The sequence below is a fragment of the Varanus komodoensis genome, unplaced genomic scaffold (genome assembly GCF_004798865.1).
Source record: "Varanus komodoensis strain SLA01 unplaced genomic scaffold, ASM479886v1 scaffold110, whole genome shotgun sequence".
Classification (NCBI taxonomy): domain Eukaryota; kingdom Metazoa; phylum Chordata; class Lepidosauria; order Squamata; family Varanidae; genus Varanus; species Varanus komodoensis.
In genome coordinates, this window is record NW_025335318.1 from 927406 (window position 1) to 947844 (window position 20439).

The window sequence follows — 20439 nt, forward strand, 5'->3', positions numbered from 1 at the left end:
CCCTTAATAAAATAAAATAAAATAAAATAAAATAAAATAAATAAAAAAAAAAAGGACCAGATGATGGAGAGACACCAAGCATGACAAGATTCCCATAGATTTCTCCAGCTCCAGAAGCAGATAGGATTTTCCTTTTCAGTTGCAGGATCCTGTCCTGTTGGACAGAGCAAGGTCTTGTGTGCAAGGCTGGATACTATTGAAAGAAAGTGGCTCTGAAAAACTGGCTATTTTCCATTCCATCCTTCCTTATCAGGCACAGAAGAGATCCTTGCTCTCTCTCTCCAGGGTATGGAAAAGAGAGAGAGGGAGGGAGGGAGGAGGGCCCTAACAGAGCCAGGAAGCGATAGTGTTAGGGAATATCTCTAATGGGAGAGTAATGCAACACCCCGGAAATAAAAAGGGGCATTCTTGCCCTAGCTTCATGAAACAGGTCAGATACCACCAGAAAGTGGCTCCATTGATAAGTCTCACAATTAACCAGGAAAAGAGCAGCAGGAATGGACCTAGTATCCCTTTCACCCCGGGACAAGGTGATGGTTAATCGCTTTGGCCTCAGCTAAGTGCTGGTGGGGATCCCTCCTGGCTTGGATTCCCCACAGTCTCAGTTCCCAAAGCCAACGCACCTCCAGCAGAGCAGCTCCCTCCACCCCATGGTCAAAACCAAGACGGTCCCAACAGCATCAGTAGGCAGGTCAGGGGAAACGACAGGGAGCCAATCCTGATTGCGCCGGAGTCCAGGGAAGAGCAGCCAGGTCCCGGGCACCCCTTTTTCAGTTGCCCTCCTTCTTCATTGCCATAGCTCTCCCAGTAGTCATCCTCTGTGGGTGGGTCATACTTGGGGCTGCGGATGTCATTGGCTGGCACGTCCCTATAGAAGGAGGAGGGGTCAGCAGGAGGTGAGCCTCCGAGGCCATAGAGGTGATTGGATGAGCCATTGGGGTGGGGGCGAGGGTGGGGGTGAGGGTGGGGGTGGGGGTGGGGAAGAGATGCTCTACCTTCCCACTCCGAGTGGCAGCCCCAGTCAAACCCAATGGGGTGAGTAACCAGAGGGCAACCCTGGAAGGCAGCTTCCCTTAAGTAGCGCATGTCCTGGCCCTTGCGCTCGGCTGGAGATGCGCAGATGACATCCGAGACGGAGACACGCGTGCGCTGGAACCAGCCCCACAGCGAGTGGGCACGGCAGTCACAGGCCCAGGGGTTGTTGTTGAGGCGCAGAAACTCCAGGGATGGCAGGTCCGAGAGCGTATCCCCAGACAGCATGGTCAGGCTGTTGTTGAACAAGTACAGGATGGTGAGCTTGCCCAGGTCACGGAAGGCCCACGCGGGAATGGCATGCAGGCGATTCCGGTGCAGCAGCAGGCGGTCTAATCCAGACAGGCCCCGGAAGACATACTCGGAGAGCTGCCAGATCTTGTTGCCGTGCAGGAAAAGGTGGCTCAGGTTGGCCAAGTCCACGAAAAGGTCATCCTGGGAGGTTGAGGAAGAAGGACAAGCTATGAAGACCACCATCGGAAAAAGGACTGGCTCAGGAGGGAGGGGACGCTTGTGATGCCTACGGCAGTGATGCTTCTCATGGACCGCAGCTTTGCTTTTAAGCTGCAGGAGAGCAAGCCATGGCGCTTCAGGGTGGTGAATGCATTGAGTTCAGGACCATGGATAGATCCTAAAGTGCTCCAAAGCAATGCTGCAATGGATGCAGAGCCCTACTGATGTAGGTGTCCCCTGCTTCCCAGGCCAAGGGACCTCCACTTTGCATAGGATATTTTAACCTGGCTGCAGAGAACTCCATTCAGGGGCTGGCGGTGCAATGCAGTGGGCACCAAGGCACCCACAGACTCCTTTCCTGGTACCTGACAATGCGCCAGCTGTATCCCACTGCTCTAAGGACATGCTGGAGCTGCTGCTGAAATAGGCTTCTGCTGGTGCTGAAACTGGGGGGCTCAGAGGAGTTCCTGAGCATGCTGGGGCTCAGGCCACCCCTCTGCCTTCTGCCCAGTCTTTCAGGCAGGCGACTTGTCCTCTGCCCCACCTCCCTGGGCAGCCTATGTGCTGGGACTCCAGAGAGTTTCTCACTCCGCCAAATGTGCTCTGGCCCCAAAGCTTGCCTCCCCCACCTTAATTCATTCCCCCACACGCCGGACATTTCCAGTGCTCTCTCAGGCCCCCTTCCCCTCTGCAAGAATCTACTCTGGGGTGGAAACCCAAGGTTGCCATTGCGCCAGCTCCTGCGCTGGAGCCTTGCACTGCAAGTACAGAATTCATTCCCTTCCCACACAGTGAGCACCGTCCTTTCTCCCACTAAGGATGTGGCTTGAAGCACCAAGGCATGATCTGCAAATGCATTTTTACTGCTGCAGACCAGGCTGCAGCTTCCCTACACTTAAGCCACAGGGCCCAGGGCCGGATAGGCATGTGGTTTTTAAGTGAGTCGCTGGCAGGGCACTGAGCATCTGCCTTCAGGGGAGAGCCGGCAGGAGGGGGAGGATGGAGCACCACACTGGATCTTTGCCAGTCCTCCTTCCTATGGCGCAGGGCCTCACTTGCCCCCTCAAGGGTCTGCTTCACATGCCATCAGATATCCTGAGCTTAAATACAGGGTTTTAGCCAAATGCCCTTGCTGGGGGAGATACAATGAGCCCGTATCTGACATGGGAGTGAGGCAACCGTGATCTGGGCAAGAATGAGGAAGCACCCCCATGGCATGGGTGCAAGGCAACAGCCTTTTGGGGGGCCGAGTCCACACCTCTCTTGAAGGCTGCAAGGCAGCAGCCACCCTGGGGAAGGACAGGAATAAAAGGCACACCAGGCCACTCAGCCAGGAGGCTGGAGCGAGCAGCTCTGGGTGGAGGGGGTCTGCTTTCTAGGGTAAGCAGTGCTTCTCTTACATTTTCTCTTTCTAGTTATTTTAATGATAAGTACAATAATGATTGTACCGATAGGCTTCACATGTGTATTATCTTAAGGTTAGAGGGTATTCCTCTGTACTTCAAACCCAGATTTGGAATAAAGAAGAAATGGCGAGTTAAGACATGTGCCTTTTGTATGTATTAACTTAACCAACTCTCAGCACTAACTTCCTTTGTGGTTTCTGTTCTCTATCTCCTAAACCACATGTACTTAGCTCAGCTTGTGAGCATGATGTCAGTTGGTCTTGGATATTCCCTGCAACTGGCACATGGAAGGAGTTTCAGCTCTTCTCAAGGGCTAAAGGAAGGTGAGGAGCTTAAGCCACTGACGGTGCTAAAACATCCACTGTGAAGATCCTTGTCAGCACTTGCTCTGCCACCTCCCTCTTCTGCAAAGTGAGGTGACTGCCCGCCCCCGCCCCCCACTCACAGCCTTCCCTTCCAATTCAAAGCTGGATATTCTCCTCCACCCTCAGCTTCCAGTGGCTGCTCATTTCCCCCCCTTCCCAGGCTGCCCTCCCTCCCTTGCCACCAGGCCATGCAACAAATGCAGAAACTCCTCCTGAGAAACCATTCTGACAGCACATTTCACAGGGGTCACAGATCTGCAAATGGAAGAAGTTCTGTGCGGAGGATCACCCAAAGGGAAAGGAAAGCCCATCTCGTGGCCCTTCGGTGAACCAGCTCCCTCTAGAGCAGGGAGGGGGAATCTTTTTCCTCCTGAGAGTTGAAATCAGTTTTGGAAAGGCTCTCAAGAGCCATGTTCCAGTGGTAGGCAGGAGCAATGGCAAGAGGGGGTGATGCCAGGACACCAAAACCACCAGCAGATTTCAGCTTAATGCTCTTATATACAGCAACTAAGCCTTAAGAGAAGCATGTCCTGCTAGAACTGAAAGCAAAAGAAACAACGCTGGCTGGTGCCTGCAATGTCAGTGCAGCAGGGTTCAGTCTAAACTTTGAAATAAGCTTTTTGCAGTCCTGGATCCAGCTCCGGGCTAGGGTTCTGCATAAAGGACAGCTCCTTAAAAGTTTGGGCTAAAGCCCTACCCCACTATCACTGCAGTCACCAGCCTCCCATGCAGGAAAAAACACTGTGCAAAAGATGGGAAACCGGCACACAATTCATGGTGGGACAACCCAGGGAGGGGCCAGAGGAAGAGGCAGGGCCACCGACGAAGGCCCAGAGGGCTGCCTTGGGCTTCCCACCCCTGCTGCTGAGGCCAGAGGAAACAGCCCCCACGCCACGCTCAACCAGAATTAGCCATTTGCTCACCTGCAGGCAAAGCAGGTTGTTCTCCTGAAGATAGAGGTACTGTAGACTGAAGAGGTTGCGGAAGATGGTGTTTGGGAGGCTGCTGAGCTGGCAGCGGTACAGGTGCAGGGACTGCAGCCGCTCGAGCCCCCGGAAAGTGTCTGGGTCAAGAGTGCGCAAGTTGCGGTTGTCCCCAAGGTCCAGCTCCTCGAGAGCTTGGAGGTGGCGGAAGGTGCCCGGGTGGATGGAGGAGATGTTGTTGGAGTAGAGCCAGAGGGTGGTGAGGCTGGGCCCAAACATCCCAGGCCGCAGGGTCCCAATCAGGTTGTTTTGCAGGAAGAGGCGCTGCGCATGGGGTGGCAGGATCCGTGGTACCGAGGAGAAGTTATTGGCCTGGCAGCTGACTGTGGGAGGAGAAAAGTAGCAAGTGCAAAGCATGGGGCACATGGGTGCACCGAGGGGCACGGCCAGCAGCAGCAGGAAGGTGGGAGCCAAGCCTGCAAAGAAAGAACAGGGGATGAGCCACCAAACCCCTGCCGGCGTGACGTGAGCCAGCACGGGCGGCTCCAGGGAGGCATCCCCAACTCGCCACCCACGTGGGCAGCTTCAAGGCAGCCCTGCTATTATTACCGAGCCCTGATTCTAACCATGACAGCAGAGATGAGAATAACCCAGGCTTGCAGGATCTACCTTTTATTAACCTTCCAGGAGTCACCTGTTGGAGGCTGCTGCAAAAGACTTATGCTGAGCTTTAAAGAATCCAAAGTCCAGGTTTTCGCTTCAAGTACTGAATCAGAATGTGGATCATCTTCCTTCCACACACAAATCCACTTCTGGTAACCACAAGCTTTCTTCATGTCGGCAGCAAAATCTAGGCTGCGTGTGGCAGGGAAGGCTTCTTGGTCAATACTATTGTTAAATAATTATGAGTCAAAAATCCTTCATCTCACCTGAAGATCTAGTAGTAGAACCTTATCTACTTTCTGCCCCTGTACTAATAGATCTACTAACAGATCCCAATCGACTTTCTGACACTCCCTCCATTACGCCATACTGTCTCTTTATAGTCCTGCCCACTGAACGCATGCCACTTGCCATTGAAAAGGGTCAATTAAACTGAAATGTTAAAAGATTAGGACAAATCACCAAAGAGTCCATCCTTGGTCTTTTGGGTACTTATGTATTTGTAAAGTCCTTTGCTAAATACATTTTCAAGCTCACAGCTCCATCCTTTCCTTGAGGACTATTTACGCTGCTTTAATCTTTTGCAACGCCAAAACAGCCAAAAGCTTCCCTCTCCTCAAGGGCTGGGATGCAAAGAGAAAAATTCCGCATAGCGAGACTCCCAAAGTCACCCGAGTTGGAAGCCCTGGCAAGCCATCGTCGCACGTGAGAAGGCTGCCAGGTGCACGTGCTCCCCTGGGTAAGCGAGCCCTCAGCTTTGCTTTGGTGTGGGGCACCACGGCTTCACGTGAGCGCTCCAATGCACGCGTGCGCGGCTCCCAACCTCTGTCTGCGAGTGTGTGGGTGGCACGGTGCAGTAAACGAGTAGCACAAGCTGCTGATGCTGTTTCGGGAGTTCACACCACCTCCTCCACTTGGGCCGCGAGTGCTCTGCCCACTCCCTTCAGCCTCCATCCTGCTTGTGACGAGCACCGCTGCAGCCACTGGCACCCCCCAAGGAGCCGCTACTGTACCCCACATGGAGCAGGACAACAGCCATCCCCTGCTGCTTCAGTCAGGTCTACATCACGCTCCTCTTGCTTGTTTGCTCATCACACTCCCCACCTTCTGGGGTCTCACACACTTTTGGCTAGAACACAACGCGTTGCAGCTGCTCAGGCCACGAACACCCTCTGATTTTTTAAAGAACCTTCTTCTCCCAGCTTCTTGTCGGAAGTTTCCCCTTGAACGGGAGGCCATGACCTCCCCTTTCCACAGATTGCATCTGATCGAGATGGGAAAAGAGGAGAGGGAAGGTTGAGCGCGCTTCCCTCTGCAGGCCAGCAGCCTCAATCTGTGCCTTCTTCCAGCATGTCCCTGCCCTCTCCGGTCCCTTCCTTTGCCATACGATTAGAAGCAGCAGCCTTGCGCTGACCCAGTTACACCGAGCAGGCATTCCTTCACCAGCCTGCAAGGCGGTGGGCAAGCGGGCACAGCCGCTGGGGCGTGGGGGATCAAGCCAACCGACTACAGCCGCCGAGGTGAGACCCGGCTGCTGTGCATCTGTGCTCTGTTTCCAGGACAAACCAGGAAGGAAAGCCCATTCTCCCACCGCATGCCCTGCACTAAAACCCCGTTCTTCCCCAGGCCCTGGGCGGGGTGGAAGGAAGCCTGCGTTCCTCACCATCAGCAAGGGCCATTTCCTCCAATAATAGCAGGCCAGTTGTCTCCTCGAGGGAAAACAGGGGGGAAAGCCTCTGTCTTGAGCTGGGGGTGGGTGGAGGGAGCTGCAGCTGCTAATGTTGACTGCCTCTGTCTCTGGACTCTTCTCTGGTGCGGTGGAACGGCTGTAACCCAAGGAGTCTCATCCATAATTCAGGCCTGTGGCTTTCGCTGGAGCTTGGGCAGTGAAAGAGGAGAAGGATTGGAAGCCGCTCATCTCTCCCCATAAAAGCCCTCTGGCCTCTCTACAGCTTCTGGTGCGGGGGGGGTGGGGGGAGCTTATAGGCATGTGGCAGATTGCACCCCCACCAGAGCACTAGCAGAGCAAATTCCTGCTCAGGCCTCCCACCCTCCCCATTCCCCACTGCATCCAGGGAGACTCATCCCCAGTTAACTTGCCAGTACCCTCCCCCCAATACCCCCCATTCTAATCACCCCACAGGAAAAACTTTACAGGCTTTTCCCAGCAAAAAAATCAAGAGGCAGCTGACTCATAATTGTCCAGCTGAAAAATTTGAGGTAGACCACTCACACTGTACAGGAATGAAAAAGTGACTTAACCACTCTCTTGGTAATGCTTGATGCCAGGGATGCCCCCTTGCTCCCAGCTCGGACACTCATCAGCTGTGCCATCCAAGCCTGGACCAGTTAAGGCATCTTCTCTCTGAGCGGCTTCCTCAGAGATTAAAACCCTTGATTTTAGCTCAGAAGGAAACTTCATCCGACGTTCATTAACCTTGTGAGATCATTCAGGTTTGTGCGTCTGTTAGCACAAGCCCCTTCATGTCTTCCAGCCATTCAACAGAGCAATGATGAATTACCACTCCCTCGGGAAGGCACAATAACAACTCACCCCATGATGGAAAGAGATGGAGAGCGAGCAAAGCAGCCGCAGGAGGTGCTGCCTTTGCCAGAGGAGGCCGTTCCCTGCCCCCTTCCAGGTGTTCATCCAGGGAATGCACACATGAGTGCCTCTCCTTTGGCTATATGGGATGCAGATAGGAAGTCAGGGGGTGGGACATCCTGCCAGACAAACCCAACCCTCAGGGCAGTTGAAAGAAAGAGAGCGTTATGGGGGGGGGGGGGTTGCTAGGGGTGAGTGGGGAGGGGTGCCACACAGAGTCTTCACTCAGCTAGGCACTTTGAGGCACCCAGCTGGTGCTCCCCAGAGCTGGTGCGGTGGACAATGGGAAAGACCCAATATTTCACCGAGATGGTTCAAGGAGAGCAGGAGAATACCATGCAGCCCACTGCGCATGGGACCAAATGTCTCTGGTTATGGGAGGATTTCTTTGCCGCAAGTGGGTGGGGGCGAGGCAGAGGGACACGGTCCTATTTGCCCCAGATATAGTGCCACCTCCACACAGAACCCTGCACTGGCCTGGGGCTATGGCTTCTGCTTACTGTGAAGGGTGGGAAATGAGCAATGCTTCTATCCACCAGCAGCCTGGGACCATCACTAGGGATGTGGATCCATAGCTAGGCAGCCTGTTTTCATAACCTGAGAGGCAGAATAAGAACCAACCCCAGCAAATGGGCTTGCTAAACCAAGAGGAAGAGATGAGAATGTTTTGACTTCCCACAAGGAAACAAACAAACAAACAAACAAGACTTTGGCTTCCTAACGTCAGTCATCAGCAGGCATCTCATATTTCTGACAATCTTGGACACTTCCAAGTGGAAGCACAGGCATCGCACTGCCCTGCCCGCCAAAGATCAGGGCACTGGTATTCACTTGAACAACTGCAAGAGAGAGAGACCTGCTTTTTTCTCCACTCCCTCTGGGCTTACTGCTCTGCCTTTAGAGGGGTTTGCATAGTTCTTTAGCTGCCAGCTATTGGTTTTGCCTTCTGCCTGTGGAGAGCATTTTTGGTATTCTAATCTTTCATCCTGAAAAAGATGACTATATTTAAAGGGTTTCAATATGTTTTGAGTGCTTTGCTAGCATCCCTAACCTTCAGCCTGTGAAATCATTTCTGCAGCTCTGCCCGGCTGTTTCTCCAGAGCCCTTTTAAATATGTTGATGCCAGATCAGGGTGCAATATATGCCAGTTGCAGCATTGTTGGTGATTCATTAATAAGCTCCCCCCCTCCGCCCCACCACACTAGAATCTTCTTCTACAATGGAAGAATAGCGTTTACGTTCCTGCACTTATCTCTCCCAGCTGGATTCAGCAGTGGAGGCTACTGGGCCAGATCCAACCCCTGACCTCCACCCCCCCAGGGGCACTATCTGTCCCCGCTCCCCCAGTTGCCACCCAAGACACAAAAGGGGTGCAAATATCATAACAGGGCCCTTGGGGAGGTACAACTCAGGGCTTTGTCTGCCCTCCATGATTCCCGAATCAAAGGGTCTCTCACCACCACCTCCCCGAGGCATCTAATTGCTAACCACAGATTTATAGATCCATGTTCTGGAATGTTGTTTTCAAGATTGCCTGGAGTGCTCTGGGCTTCTCAGTGTCTTGGTCAAATATAGATCCTGCACAGGAGGTGCAGAGGACTAACTGCATTGTGCTGCCAACAATGGGAATTGTAGTTCAAGACATCTAGAGGGCACCAGGTTGGGAAAACTGGATCCTGTGTAGGAAGCAGAGCAGGAACAGATCTGCCAGAGAAGTTGGAGTGTGCTTGTTTCAGCACTACTTGGCTAACATCTGGAGCCAAGGCAGACAGGTTCGGAGGCCTCCTCTTAAATCTGGGCGCCCCTGAGTGGCACTGAGCACAAATGAGACCTCAGTGAGGGATCATCTGGGTGGAAGGCAGCAGCCCAGGCAATGGCCTGAGGTAGCAGGTCTGACGTGGCTGGTGACGCGGATGAAGCCCAGCACAACACAATTCCTCTTTTGTCCATAATTTAACACCCCCAAAATAACCAGCTGCCTGTTGTTGCATAACCCATTGGGGGCCAGACTATAAATGGCAACAGGCAGCATGGCGCAGACAGCCGTCGGCATCCCTCCAGCCCGGCCAGGCGTGCCGTGCTCGAACTCTGGCCCGCACGCCTGCTCCTGGGCCCCACAGGCCATGCATCTGTCCAGCAGGAGGCTGCCAGGGAAACTGCCGCACCTGCCATACCTTGGCTCCAGCTCCGCTCCCTGGCAGCACAGCACAGCACAGCACATGGCCGCGGCTCTTTCGGCGGCATTCAGAGCCGCAGAGCATCCCCTCTCCAGATGGAGGACACGTTCCAGGCACTCGCCTCTCCCGCCATGCGCCCCAGCGCCCAGATCCTGCGGCCCGGCGCATCTGCATCGCCTGGATAGCCAGTCTCACTCGGTGCTGTGCCCGAGCGCCCCTTCTTCCTAACTTCAGGAGCAGGCTTTTGACCCCGCTGGAGAGGGAGGGAGAACTTCCATGCACGGGTCAGCTTCTGTCTCCGGGGAGCCAGCGTGGGTGGAAGTGGTGCCCCCTGGAACTCGCAGGCACCGCGCACTCTTCTCCCCCCCCCTCCCAAGGGGGAGGGCTGTCGGGTGCTTTCGGAGCCCTCAGGCAGGAGAGGTGCCACTCATCCCCCTCGGTCCACACACTGGAGGTGGCTTAAACAGAAATGCTGGGGGCACTCGCCCCGCTCAGTCGGTCCTGCCCTCCGCCTCAGTTGCAAGGCATCGCTCCTGCGAGGCGGCCGGGCACCGGGCACGGCTCCGACGGGAAACGGGATCGAGCAGCGGTTGCTTCCGAACACGCCGAGCCAGAACGGCTCCAGGGAGCAGCCCTGGAGCTCCCGGCCACGTGAACATAATAGCGCCTTTGGAGATTTTTTCGCCTCAAGGTCGCTGTGGGGCTAGGCTAGGCGGGCGCTGGCGTGGGGAGGCAGGGCGGGGTGGGATGGAAGGCGAGGCTACCCCACGGGAGGCTCCCATGCTTGCAAAAGGGGCGCCTCGGAGGGGACGGGGGGGTCGACTTCGCTCCTTCTCTAAACTCGCACCTGCCAGGCTCTGCTTTGCTCCTCTGGCACTCCCCACAGCCCGTTCACACGCGACGTCCCGCCGTCCTTTCGCCCCCTCCCCCAACAGATCCTCGCCTTCCAATCAGCAGCACACACCAAACTATGTACCCCGAAGGATTTTTTTGGGGGGGGTCTCTCTTACCGTAGAGGGTGGGTCCCAGACGGAGCAGCATGATGCCAGGAAGACTTGGTAAGGGACGATAGAGAAGACAAAAAAGAAGGAAAGACAAAATTTCAGGAGAAAAGGAGCTGCGGGGAGGGAGGGGGGCGAAGGGAAGCGGGGGAGCCCCAAGTCCTTGCTGAACAGCGAAGCCACTCCGATCGCAGGGCTCCCTAGCGAGGCTGCTGCCGGCCGGGGCGCAGCGCAACCGGGCGGCGCAGGATCAGTCCTCGCGAGTCTGGGCGCCGCCCGCGGGGGCTCATGGCCGGCCGGGACCCCCTCGCCCGCCCGCCCGCCTCCGTCGCTATCCTCCGCTGCGCCGGCGAGAGCTGCCGGACCGAGGCTTCATATTCCCGGGGGAGTCGCCGGCAACCATCTGCTCCGCTCCCTGCGCGCCGCCCCGGCACAGCCGACGACCGCTCCGCGAAAGGGAGCGAAGGCGGCCGGGCGGCGGCGCCTTATTCCCAGGGCCGGCCCGGACTCCGCCCCCCCGCTGCCGCTTTAACCCTTTCCGGGGCGGGAGGGTCCGCCCTGCCCACTCCCGAGCACGCCGCCCTCGCCCCCCCCGCGTGCTCCCTGCCCCCGGCCACGCCCACGTGCCTCGTCCCACGCTGCGGGCGTCATCGCGTCTGGGCCGCGGACGGGGCTCGCGGCCGATGCGCCTCCTCGGCGAAGAGCGCGGGCGCTCGCGAAGGAGAGCGAGCGAGCGAGCGATGCTCATACAAAGACTTCGCAGTCCGCGCCGGATCCGACTAATCCGGATCGACTCCCAGTCGCACACTGCCAGACGCGCGAGCATCTAACCTAGTCGACTCTACGGGGTTCATCTGAAGGAAGCCCATCGTCCCCAAAACTGCAAACCCGCGCACTTACTTGGGAGCAAGTCCCATTAAACTCAGTGGCGCTGACTTCCGAAGTCAATGCATGGTCGGTTACACCAAGTTCACCGAGACACGTCAAGCATTCGGAGCTTGCACTCCCTCTTCCCGACACCTGCTTCGCGGCGCACCTTTCCCACACCCCTGCACCGAGGAGCAGCACAGCCCCCTGCACCGAGGCCGGCCGGTGACGCCCCCGTGACGCCCCCTGCACCGAGGAGCAGCAGAGCCTCGGTGCAGCCAGTCCCGAAACTGACCGGTACTCAGCTCCTTCTGGGAAGGGGCTTGGAGAGATAGTAGGCCCGGCTAGGCCAGTGAATGCAGGAAGAGCGTGCCTCTGAGCATGTGAGGCGGCGCAGCCTCAGTTTTCCTCACTGGCCGGTATCTGGGACTCCAGAGAGAGAGGAAACGGCTCTCACGCAAGCGGGAGAACCGAAGTCCCTCCGCGGGGAGGCGCTTCCCGCTCGCTTCCTCTCCTTCGCGATCGCTGGGACTGGCTCCCGCGGCGAAGTCTCAGAGTTGGTTCCGTAGCCGCGAAGTGTTTTGAACTGTTTGGCCGCGGTGTCATCGGAGGGCTGGCGTGGGAAGTCGGAAGTCTCCCACGGTCGGCTCCCAGATCGCGGTAGCCGATGAGCAGTGCCCTTTCCCAAGCGCCGCGTCCCCCGGGGCCCCCCACCCCCAAAAGCGCACCTTAGCGGGAGAGAGGCGAGAGAGAGGGAAACCCGAGTGGCTGCAGCTCCATGGCACAGAATTGCTATAGAGACGCGGCACTTTACCCGGAAATGGCGACCAGCGCTACGGCCGGAGCGAAGAACGGGCTTGGCGCGAACTTCGGGCCTAAGGGAATCGCAACAGATGCCCCGCATCCTTCGCGGGATTTGGCGCATGGGTGATAGTGAGCGTTTGATCGGCCCGCCCACCCGCTCGCTTCCCGCTCGTGGTCTCGAAGGCCCACCTTCCGCCATAGGCGCTTGCCGGGCAGGTCTACTCGCAAGCAAGCTCGACGGGTTCCTTGAGATCATCGATTCCCCGGAGTGGGTGTGTTGAGGGCTGCAGCCTTTGCCTTATTTATTCGTTTATTTATAGAAATGTCTATCCCTGTGAAATTCCCGGAGCGGTTTACCTGCACAAGCAGGTGAAAGAACACGCACGCACGCAGGATCCTTTCCTGAGGTAGAAGAGTCTGCCTGCCCTGGAAGGGAAAGGGGCTCATCGGGTTTAGGAAGCAGCCAAGGGGGCAGCAGCGGAAGCGCGTGTGCAGGGAGCACAGGGGCGGGGCGCCCCCCACCCTTGCCAGGCCTGGGAGGGCTGCAGCGGTTAGCGGGCCACCCCGACAGTGCTTCCCTTCAAATCACAGAAAGAACGGAAGCAGCTGCGGCGCCTGTAAAGGGCAGGGGAGAAGCCAAGCTCAGGCTTCCCTAACTGGTGTGTTTGTGGTGTGTCGGACTGCAACTCTGGGAATTGTGGGAAAGCACCAGGCTGAGGATGGCTGAAATCCTGAATCTTATTCTTTGCTCCTCCTTCACACCAGCGTTTAATAAGTTGGCCTAATAAAGGCGTGTTACACTCTGCTCTTTGGAATTGTCTCCAGAATGTAGCTCTTCCTCCAACAGGGTGGAAGGCAACTGTTTCCTTAAACAGAAACCTTCTACAGCTGACCAAACCTATTGAGGTTGTTACTGTCTGCAGAGCCATGTCCTGGATACTGTTTCCTGGATTCTGAATGTGACAGAACCAGGAGAACAATTAGGAAGCTACATATAACACAGAGTCTCTGCAGTGCCTGCAAGCCCCCATCACAGCAGAGATGGTCTTAGGGAGCAGCCTACAAGGGATCAGAAACCCTACAAGGGCTCAGTCAGATCTCTGAGAGGTCATCTACCTCAGCACCCCCTGTCCATGGGGACTTTCTGAAAATAGGTGTGGGGGCCCTGAAGCTTTTTGTTGCATCAGATACCTCAGGATTAGCTGGCTTTTAGTCAACAAGTGTTTCAGCTCGCCCTCCCCCCCCCAAAATCTGACTGATTCCCCCCCCCCCGCAAAATCAAATGCTCCCCTTTTCCTGTCCATACATTCCTTTCTACAAATGGGGGAATCTTTAGGAGACCAGTTCCTTTACAGGCAAACAGCAAGACTTTAAAGCGCACATATATTCGCATATGCGCATTAGTGCACTGCTGTCCGATCTGACCCGTCTCACGAGGTTCTTGCGAGCAGGCCACGAGGAGAAGGAGCACCATGTATATACCCGCCCCCGAGGCCTTTGCAGGAAGGCCAGGTGGAGCGGGAACAAGCAGAAAGAGTCCGGGGCCAGGCCTTGTCCCCTTGCAGAATCGCTCTGCCGAGGCGGCGGGCAGGCTGCACCACGGACAGCTCCCGCGTGGCGCCACGCTGACTTGCGGGAGGGGGAGGCAGCCAAGTTCAGGAGCCGGGCGCTGAGAGGACGGGCCTGAGCCGGGCCTGCGGGCCTCGCCCCGGGTTCCCGCTCGCCCCCAGGTGGAAGAGGGCTGGGAACAAACCGGGGCCGCTGCGGGCAGCCTGCGCCCTGCGCCCGCGGGCAGGGGCGGAAGATGCCGCCGCCGCCGCCGCAGCGCGTGCGAAGGGCAGCCTGGAAGAGGCTCCAGCCGGTCGCCGCGCTGCCAGCCTCCCCTGCCGACAGGCGCTGCTCTCCCGGGAGAGGACGCGGCAGCCGCTGGCAGGGCGCTCCCGCCAGCGCCTCTTTCTGCTTCGTTTCCCGCTCGCCAGTTCTCCCCGGACCAGTCCATCCCCCGCTCCCGCAGGAGGAGCCGGGAGGGGAGGCTTGGGGGGGGGGGGGGGGGGTGTGGGGGGCCGGGCTTCTCCCGCCGGGGGGCTCGGTCCCTTTCTGGCGAGGCGGGAGCGCGGGGCGCGCCGCCGATCAACGCCCGCCGCAAAGGCGCTTCTGCGGGGCCCGTGCGGCCGCGCAGGGGGGCTGGGGCGAGCCCAGGTGGCGAAGTCCGGGCAGATCCCGCATCAGTGGGGCTTCCCTCCCGGTGAATGGGCGGAGGGACGGGAGGGAGCCGCGAAGACCCTTCCAGTCCGCGGCGTCCGGTTCCGACCTCCGCGCAGCTGAGCGCCCTGTAGCTCGGCCGGCGCCCTCCAGATGTGTTGGACAACAGCGCCCAACATTCCTGGCAGTTCGCTATCCTGACTGGGGCTGATGGGAGTTGAAGGCCGGGGAAGCCGGTGGGGAAGGGTGGTCTCGCATCAGCCTCAGCTGCACGGAGGGTGTTCCAGGTGTGCAGTCATTCTGACCAACCTTACAGGTAACCCGACCAACCAAGGCAGGTGAAGCGCACCGAATACTCTAAGGCCTCATGGAAGGCTTTCTGGAGAAAGCAGGCACCCCGTAGTAACACTGAAGCAGGTTTAAAATAGGACTTCTCTCCCACCTGCCAGTTTCTCTAAAGATAACAACCAGATGAGAAGTACACCTTATTAAGGCTTATTTCCGAGGCTTAAATATATATGCTTAGGGTCACGGTGAGCCAATGCCTGCTTACTCAGAAGTAAGTCTCATTACGTTCCCTTCTCAGTCAGGTCTCATAACCTCATGGCAAGAAATGGAACCGGGGCATTCCCACATGTGGCGTGGAGAAGTCAGCAAGGCTAGGTGGTGAGATGAGCAGAGATGCAGATTTAAAAATGGAATATCTTTATATATAGGCTCTGAAAAAGAAGGATTTGTGGGTTCGGTCAATTTTGGTTACCAAAGCCTGGACGAAAGCAAAACAAACCAAAAAAACCACGCAATCAACAGTCAAAATTTTCATAGACTTGAAATTCTGGCAAAAGTGGAACATTTTCGGATTTACAAAAATGCTATCTTGCGACCAAAAATCAACCCACGTCGAACAGCTTTAGTTATTATAACTTGGAACACGCCAGTTTCTTTCTTTTTAATTTTTTTTTTTAATGAGAGTGACAGAATGTACACGCAGGATCTTCTTGATCTGCATTAAGTAATGCGAGAAGAACCGTCGGTGTAAATGACCTCATCTCGGATTGCAGGGGGAGTGGGCCGCGACTGTCATTTCTAGGGAGATGCGCCTCTGATTGGCATGGCTGCAGAGGAGGGGGCAAGCCTGGGGTCCCCCGGAGCGAGTGTGCGCGCGGGCGGGGGGGTGCGCGCGCGGCGCGGAGAGCGCGAGCGCAATTTGGAGAGGGGAAAGGATGCGGTTCCGAGACCCAGCCAAGCAGTGTCGGTGAGGAGCTCTCGGGAGCGTGGGGAGGGGCTCCTCAGTGCAATCTGGCACCGAGTTTGTTTGCCTCGCTGCCTCCGGAGTGAAATATCACAAGATGGAGAGACAGACGGTGAGGGTGCAGGTGGGCGGTGGCGGGCGGTAGCTCAGGCTGACTCAGGGGGGCCGTCATCCGCTTAGCTGGCCATGTGCAGCGCGCTTCGGGAGGGAGGATCGCTCCCAGGATGCACTGGGGCCAAGCAAGCATGGGCATCTGCCATCATGAGCGTGGTTGCTCCCCCTCCTCCTTTCCTTTCCTCTCCTCTCCTTTCCTCCCATCCTCCCCCCTTTTAGTCGAGATCCCCATTTTCTCGTTGACTTTCTCTCAACTCTAACTGCACCAGAATCCTCTCCCCTTTCCATTGGGTAGATGGCCTCCTCCTTTTCTGACCTCCCCTTCACCCCCCACAGATGAGTTTGGCTTCCTGTTATCCCCTCCATCACAATGGATGGATGAAATTCCCTCAGGAGACTACAGTTCACATGAAATAGGAGCGGCTTTGCTGGAGCAGACCATGCAGCATCCTTCCTCCAAGGCCTCATGGAGTCTTGGAAGCAAGACACAGTCCAGATACACCTGCTTCTTGTTCTTTGTCCCTCGGTGGACATGCTGCTTTTGTGCACAAGAAGGCTTTTAAAAAGAAAGGAACAGTTATTGATAGACATTCTGTAAAGATGTAATGACTCTTGTCCAAAGCTGCCCAGGTAAGTAGCCAACATCACCATGCCTGGTGGCAATCAGTTGCACAACGTAATTCTCAAATGCCCTTCCCTTTGTCTGGCATCCTAGGGTCAATCAAATGTCATGGGATGAGCCTGACTCCTAAAGATTTGTGGGGGCAGGGGAGGCATTGGAGGGAAGATAACAAGCAGCCTTCCTCCAACCTGATCCCTTCCCCATGAATTGGACTATAGCTCCTATTAGCCTCAGTCAGCATGCAAGTTATAGTCTAACTGACCTGGATGGAATCATCTGGGGAAGGGTGGAATACGTCTATATTCATTACACCGCTGATGATTTTGTAAACCTCAGCCTGACTCCTCCTGCAGCATTTTTCCTTTTGATCCATTCCTGTCAAATGAAAGAGGCTCCATTCATCATCCCCTTTAAGAGTACATTCATCAGCTCTGTGCCTTCCCTAGGATGAGAGGAGAGGTGACAAGAACTGCCTGGAATATGGGAAATGTGGATACAATTGATGTATCTACTTGCATTATGATACATGATGCCTTGATTTCGATCATCTTCTCAACCATACCTAACATCACATCTGCTTTTTTAAAAAACAGTGGCAAGCAGCTGGGGTAGCACAATAGAAAGACTTCTTCAGTGAACTTCCTGCTACTGCCGTGGCCACAAGATCTTACTTCATGGGTGGTTACTGTCAATCTGGACCCTGTCCAAGGGTATGTGATGATGCACACCTTTTCCCTTTTTATCCAGTGTGTGTTGCTACTTGCACTTACCATTTGTGTCCCATCTCCTCTACCGTCTGTTGCCCAGTTATCTAGTTCTGAGAGCCCCTTTTGGAGCATGCCATAGCCTGTTTGATGCTAGCTATGATAATTGGTGCCATCTGCAAACTTAATTAACTTGCTATTCACCCCGATAGCAGCGTTCATCCTAAAAACAGATCCTTAAAGGACCCAGATGGTGTGATCTTGTCCACCAAAAGGAAATTGGGGGACTTGTCTTTGGTTGTACACACCTGTCATGTTCTACAATCCTTACCTTACTGTTGCCTAAAAGTCACACCTGCTGACTCAGATGCCTGGTACCTCATCAAAGATGTTTGACCACTTGCTATAGTAGGGCAGCAAATACACTCTGCACATGTGCTGAGAAGTTCCCTGCACATTCTATATCCTCCTGAATGATTTATTGGTGTTTGCATTCTGTCTTGCCTCCAAGGAGTCCAAGATGGCATACATGCTCCTCCTCCATTTTATCCTCCCAACAGCCCTGTGAGGTCGGTTGGGCTGAGAGCTGATGATTAGGCCAAAGTAATCCAGTGAGCTTCATGTCTGAGTGGAGACGAGCAACGGGTTCTCCAGAGTCCCAGTTCAGCCCTTGAACCACTACACTGCACTGGCTCTGGTATTAAAAGCAGTGAGTCTTGGCTCAAAGCGAATCTTTTCTCCACTATCCACGATTTCTCTATTCCTTCAATATGCTCATGAATCCCTGCAATTTCCATTCCTTTATTCTAAACATGTGCAGTACAATTCTCTAAGCATGTTTATTCAAAAGACAGTTCAATTGAATTCAATGGAACCTATTTCTTCTGAACAGATAGCAGTGGGGATTCTGCTACTGGAGGTGAAAATATTTGCACATCTAGAGGAACATGCACCACACTGGTGCTTCTTTGGGAAGTCCAACATGCATCCCGTGGACAATGCATCCACCTCAGTCCTTGTCTTATCATTGCTGGTTACTTGGGACCTTTTAAAAGGGTGGCACAGGGGGCAATTGTTCCAGGAGGCCTCACACATAGAGGAGACACATTAATATGGACATTGTTGCATGGATGCCAACTCTTTTCCTTCAGAATCTCACCAATAGGAGCTCCAGAACCCTAATGGGGGAAATTCAGAAACCCATCTCTGTAGGTGGACATGGTCTTTTGTCTGGATTGCAAGAACAAACTGGCTGCAACAGTGACAGGGAATAACACCAGTAATAACCCCAACCCCAGACCAAACCTAGTCAGACATGCAGAATGAGGTCCTCAGAACAGTGCCTTCCGAGCACCTGCTATTTCAGGGATCCTCAGATGAACATTCTTTCTCCCAAGTGAGCCTATGGTTCCCAGAAAACATCTATGGGGTACAGGATGTTTTGGACTCCCAAGCCTGTGGGTGGAAGCAGGGCTTCGATCTCAGGGATGAGGATCCGTGCTCTGATTCCTCTGCCCACATCACAGTTGGTTTGGAAAGAACCATGGTGGTTGCTTCTCTATCACTGGGAAATGGGCCTGAGAGGGGTAAAGGGGGTGGGCAAGGGATAGCTAAAAAAAAGGACCAGGATTGTCACAATGTGTGATAAGGGATCCGGGTGGCACTCCAGCCGTCTTTGCTCCTCCTCCAAAGTGTCACAGCAAAACATAGGCCATGTGGCTGAATTACAGAGTGGGAGGGCTGGTGAAAGTAGAGATTGCCTCTGCTCACTTTTCCCTGTGCAGTGGATGCTTGCAAGCCTCTGGTGGCAATCATTAGGACAGTGCCCTCAGTGTCTTTAGGGCACTTTAATTTTACACCCGTTGCCAAGGAACTTGGGCAGGAGAGTGCTCTGGTGCTCATATCCTGCTTGTGGGTTTCCAATAGGCATTTGGTTGGCCACCATGTGAAGAGAATGCTGGACTAGATGGATTGTTGGTCACATTCAGCATTGGTCCTGTGTTCTCATGGAAGGAGCTCCTTCACCATGCACCAAATTACTGCTCATAGAATCACAGAAGAATTAGAAAAGGCCAGAAGGTTATCGGGCCCAACCCCTGCTCAGTGCCAGACTCCAAGTTAAACCACCCTTCTCAGGTGGTGTCCAGTTGCATCTTGAATGCCTCTAGTGTGGAAGAGCCCACAACCTCCCTAAGTCATTGGTTCCATTGTCACGCTACTCGGGAATTTTTCCCCCTGATATCTAGGCAGAATCTGGCTTCTGGTAACTTAAGCCCATTGTTCCATGTCCTGCACACTGGGATGACTGAGAGGGGATCCTGACCTCTTTCTTTGTGACAACCTTTCAAATACTTCAAGAAAGCTATCACATAGCCCCTTAGTCTTCTCTTTTCATAGCTAAACATGCCCAGTTCATTCAATCTCTCCTCACAGGGCTTTGTTCCCAGTCCCCGGATCATGCTTGTTGCCCTCCTCTGAACCATTTGCAGCTTGTCTGCATCCTGCTTCAACAGTGGTGCCCAGAACTGGACGCAGTACTCCAGAGGCTTAGCCAGCTTCGAGTAAAGGGAAATTGGTACTTCATGTGATTTGGAAGTGCTACTTCCGTTAAGAACTACAGCATGGAGCTTCCTCGTAATACCTCTGAGACGTACATTGTTTTAGACCTTTCGTATCTGCTTGTGCTCTTTAGCTGGCTGCCTAATGATGGATAAACAAGAGAGGCTGGGTAAAGAGCTTGCCCAGCGGACTGCAATGGCACATATATATGGGCCTAAGGCTCCCTCTGGTGGCTGTCGGGAAAGTATCAAAGCTTATAACAACTTCCTGAGGGGGATCCACGTTGATGCAACCAAAACAAAGGGTGCTTCTGTATGATGCTTTTACTGTGCAATCACCCTGCCTCAAACTTTGAATTTTATAGGCAGTCCAGGTGACATCATCTTCCATTTGTAGCCCTCTCATGTTTCCCACCACATCTTCCATCTTTTCTCTTACAGAGAAAAATATCCATTAAGAAAGACGGAATAGCTGTGCAATGCCTTTTTATTGTTACTGCTAAGAACCCTCCATCTGGACACACTCAAAGTTCCCTGCAGTACCTTAAAGATGAACAGATTTATTATGGCATAAGCTTTCTGTGGCCCATAAAACTTATGCTACAATAAACCTGCTGGTCTTTATGATGCCCCAAGACTATTTGTTGTTTTCAATACCTGATGTTTATCCCTGGTATATCCTTCTTCATTA

At 54.6% G+C, this 20439-nt stretch overlaps 1 protein-coding gene across 1 annotated transcript; it reads right to left on the reverse strand.

Moving 5' to 3' along the window:
- Positions 1 to 312: 312 nt before the first annotated feature.
- Positions 313 to 6604, reverse strand: RTN4RL2 (reticulon 4 receptor like 2). The gene is made up of 3 exons (XM_044420769.1): positions 6506 to 6604; positions 4180 to 4655; positions 313 to 1467 (listed from the first exon to the last, which is right to left on the reverse strand). The coding sequence occupies exons 1-3, from the start codon at positions 6519 to 6521 to the stop codon at positions 655 to 657; spliced, it is 1305 nt and encodes a 434-aa protein (XP_044276704.1). The 5' UTR covers positions 6522 to 6604; the 3' UTR covers positions 313 to 654.
- Positions 6605 to 20439: the final 13835 nt, after the last annotated feature.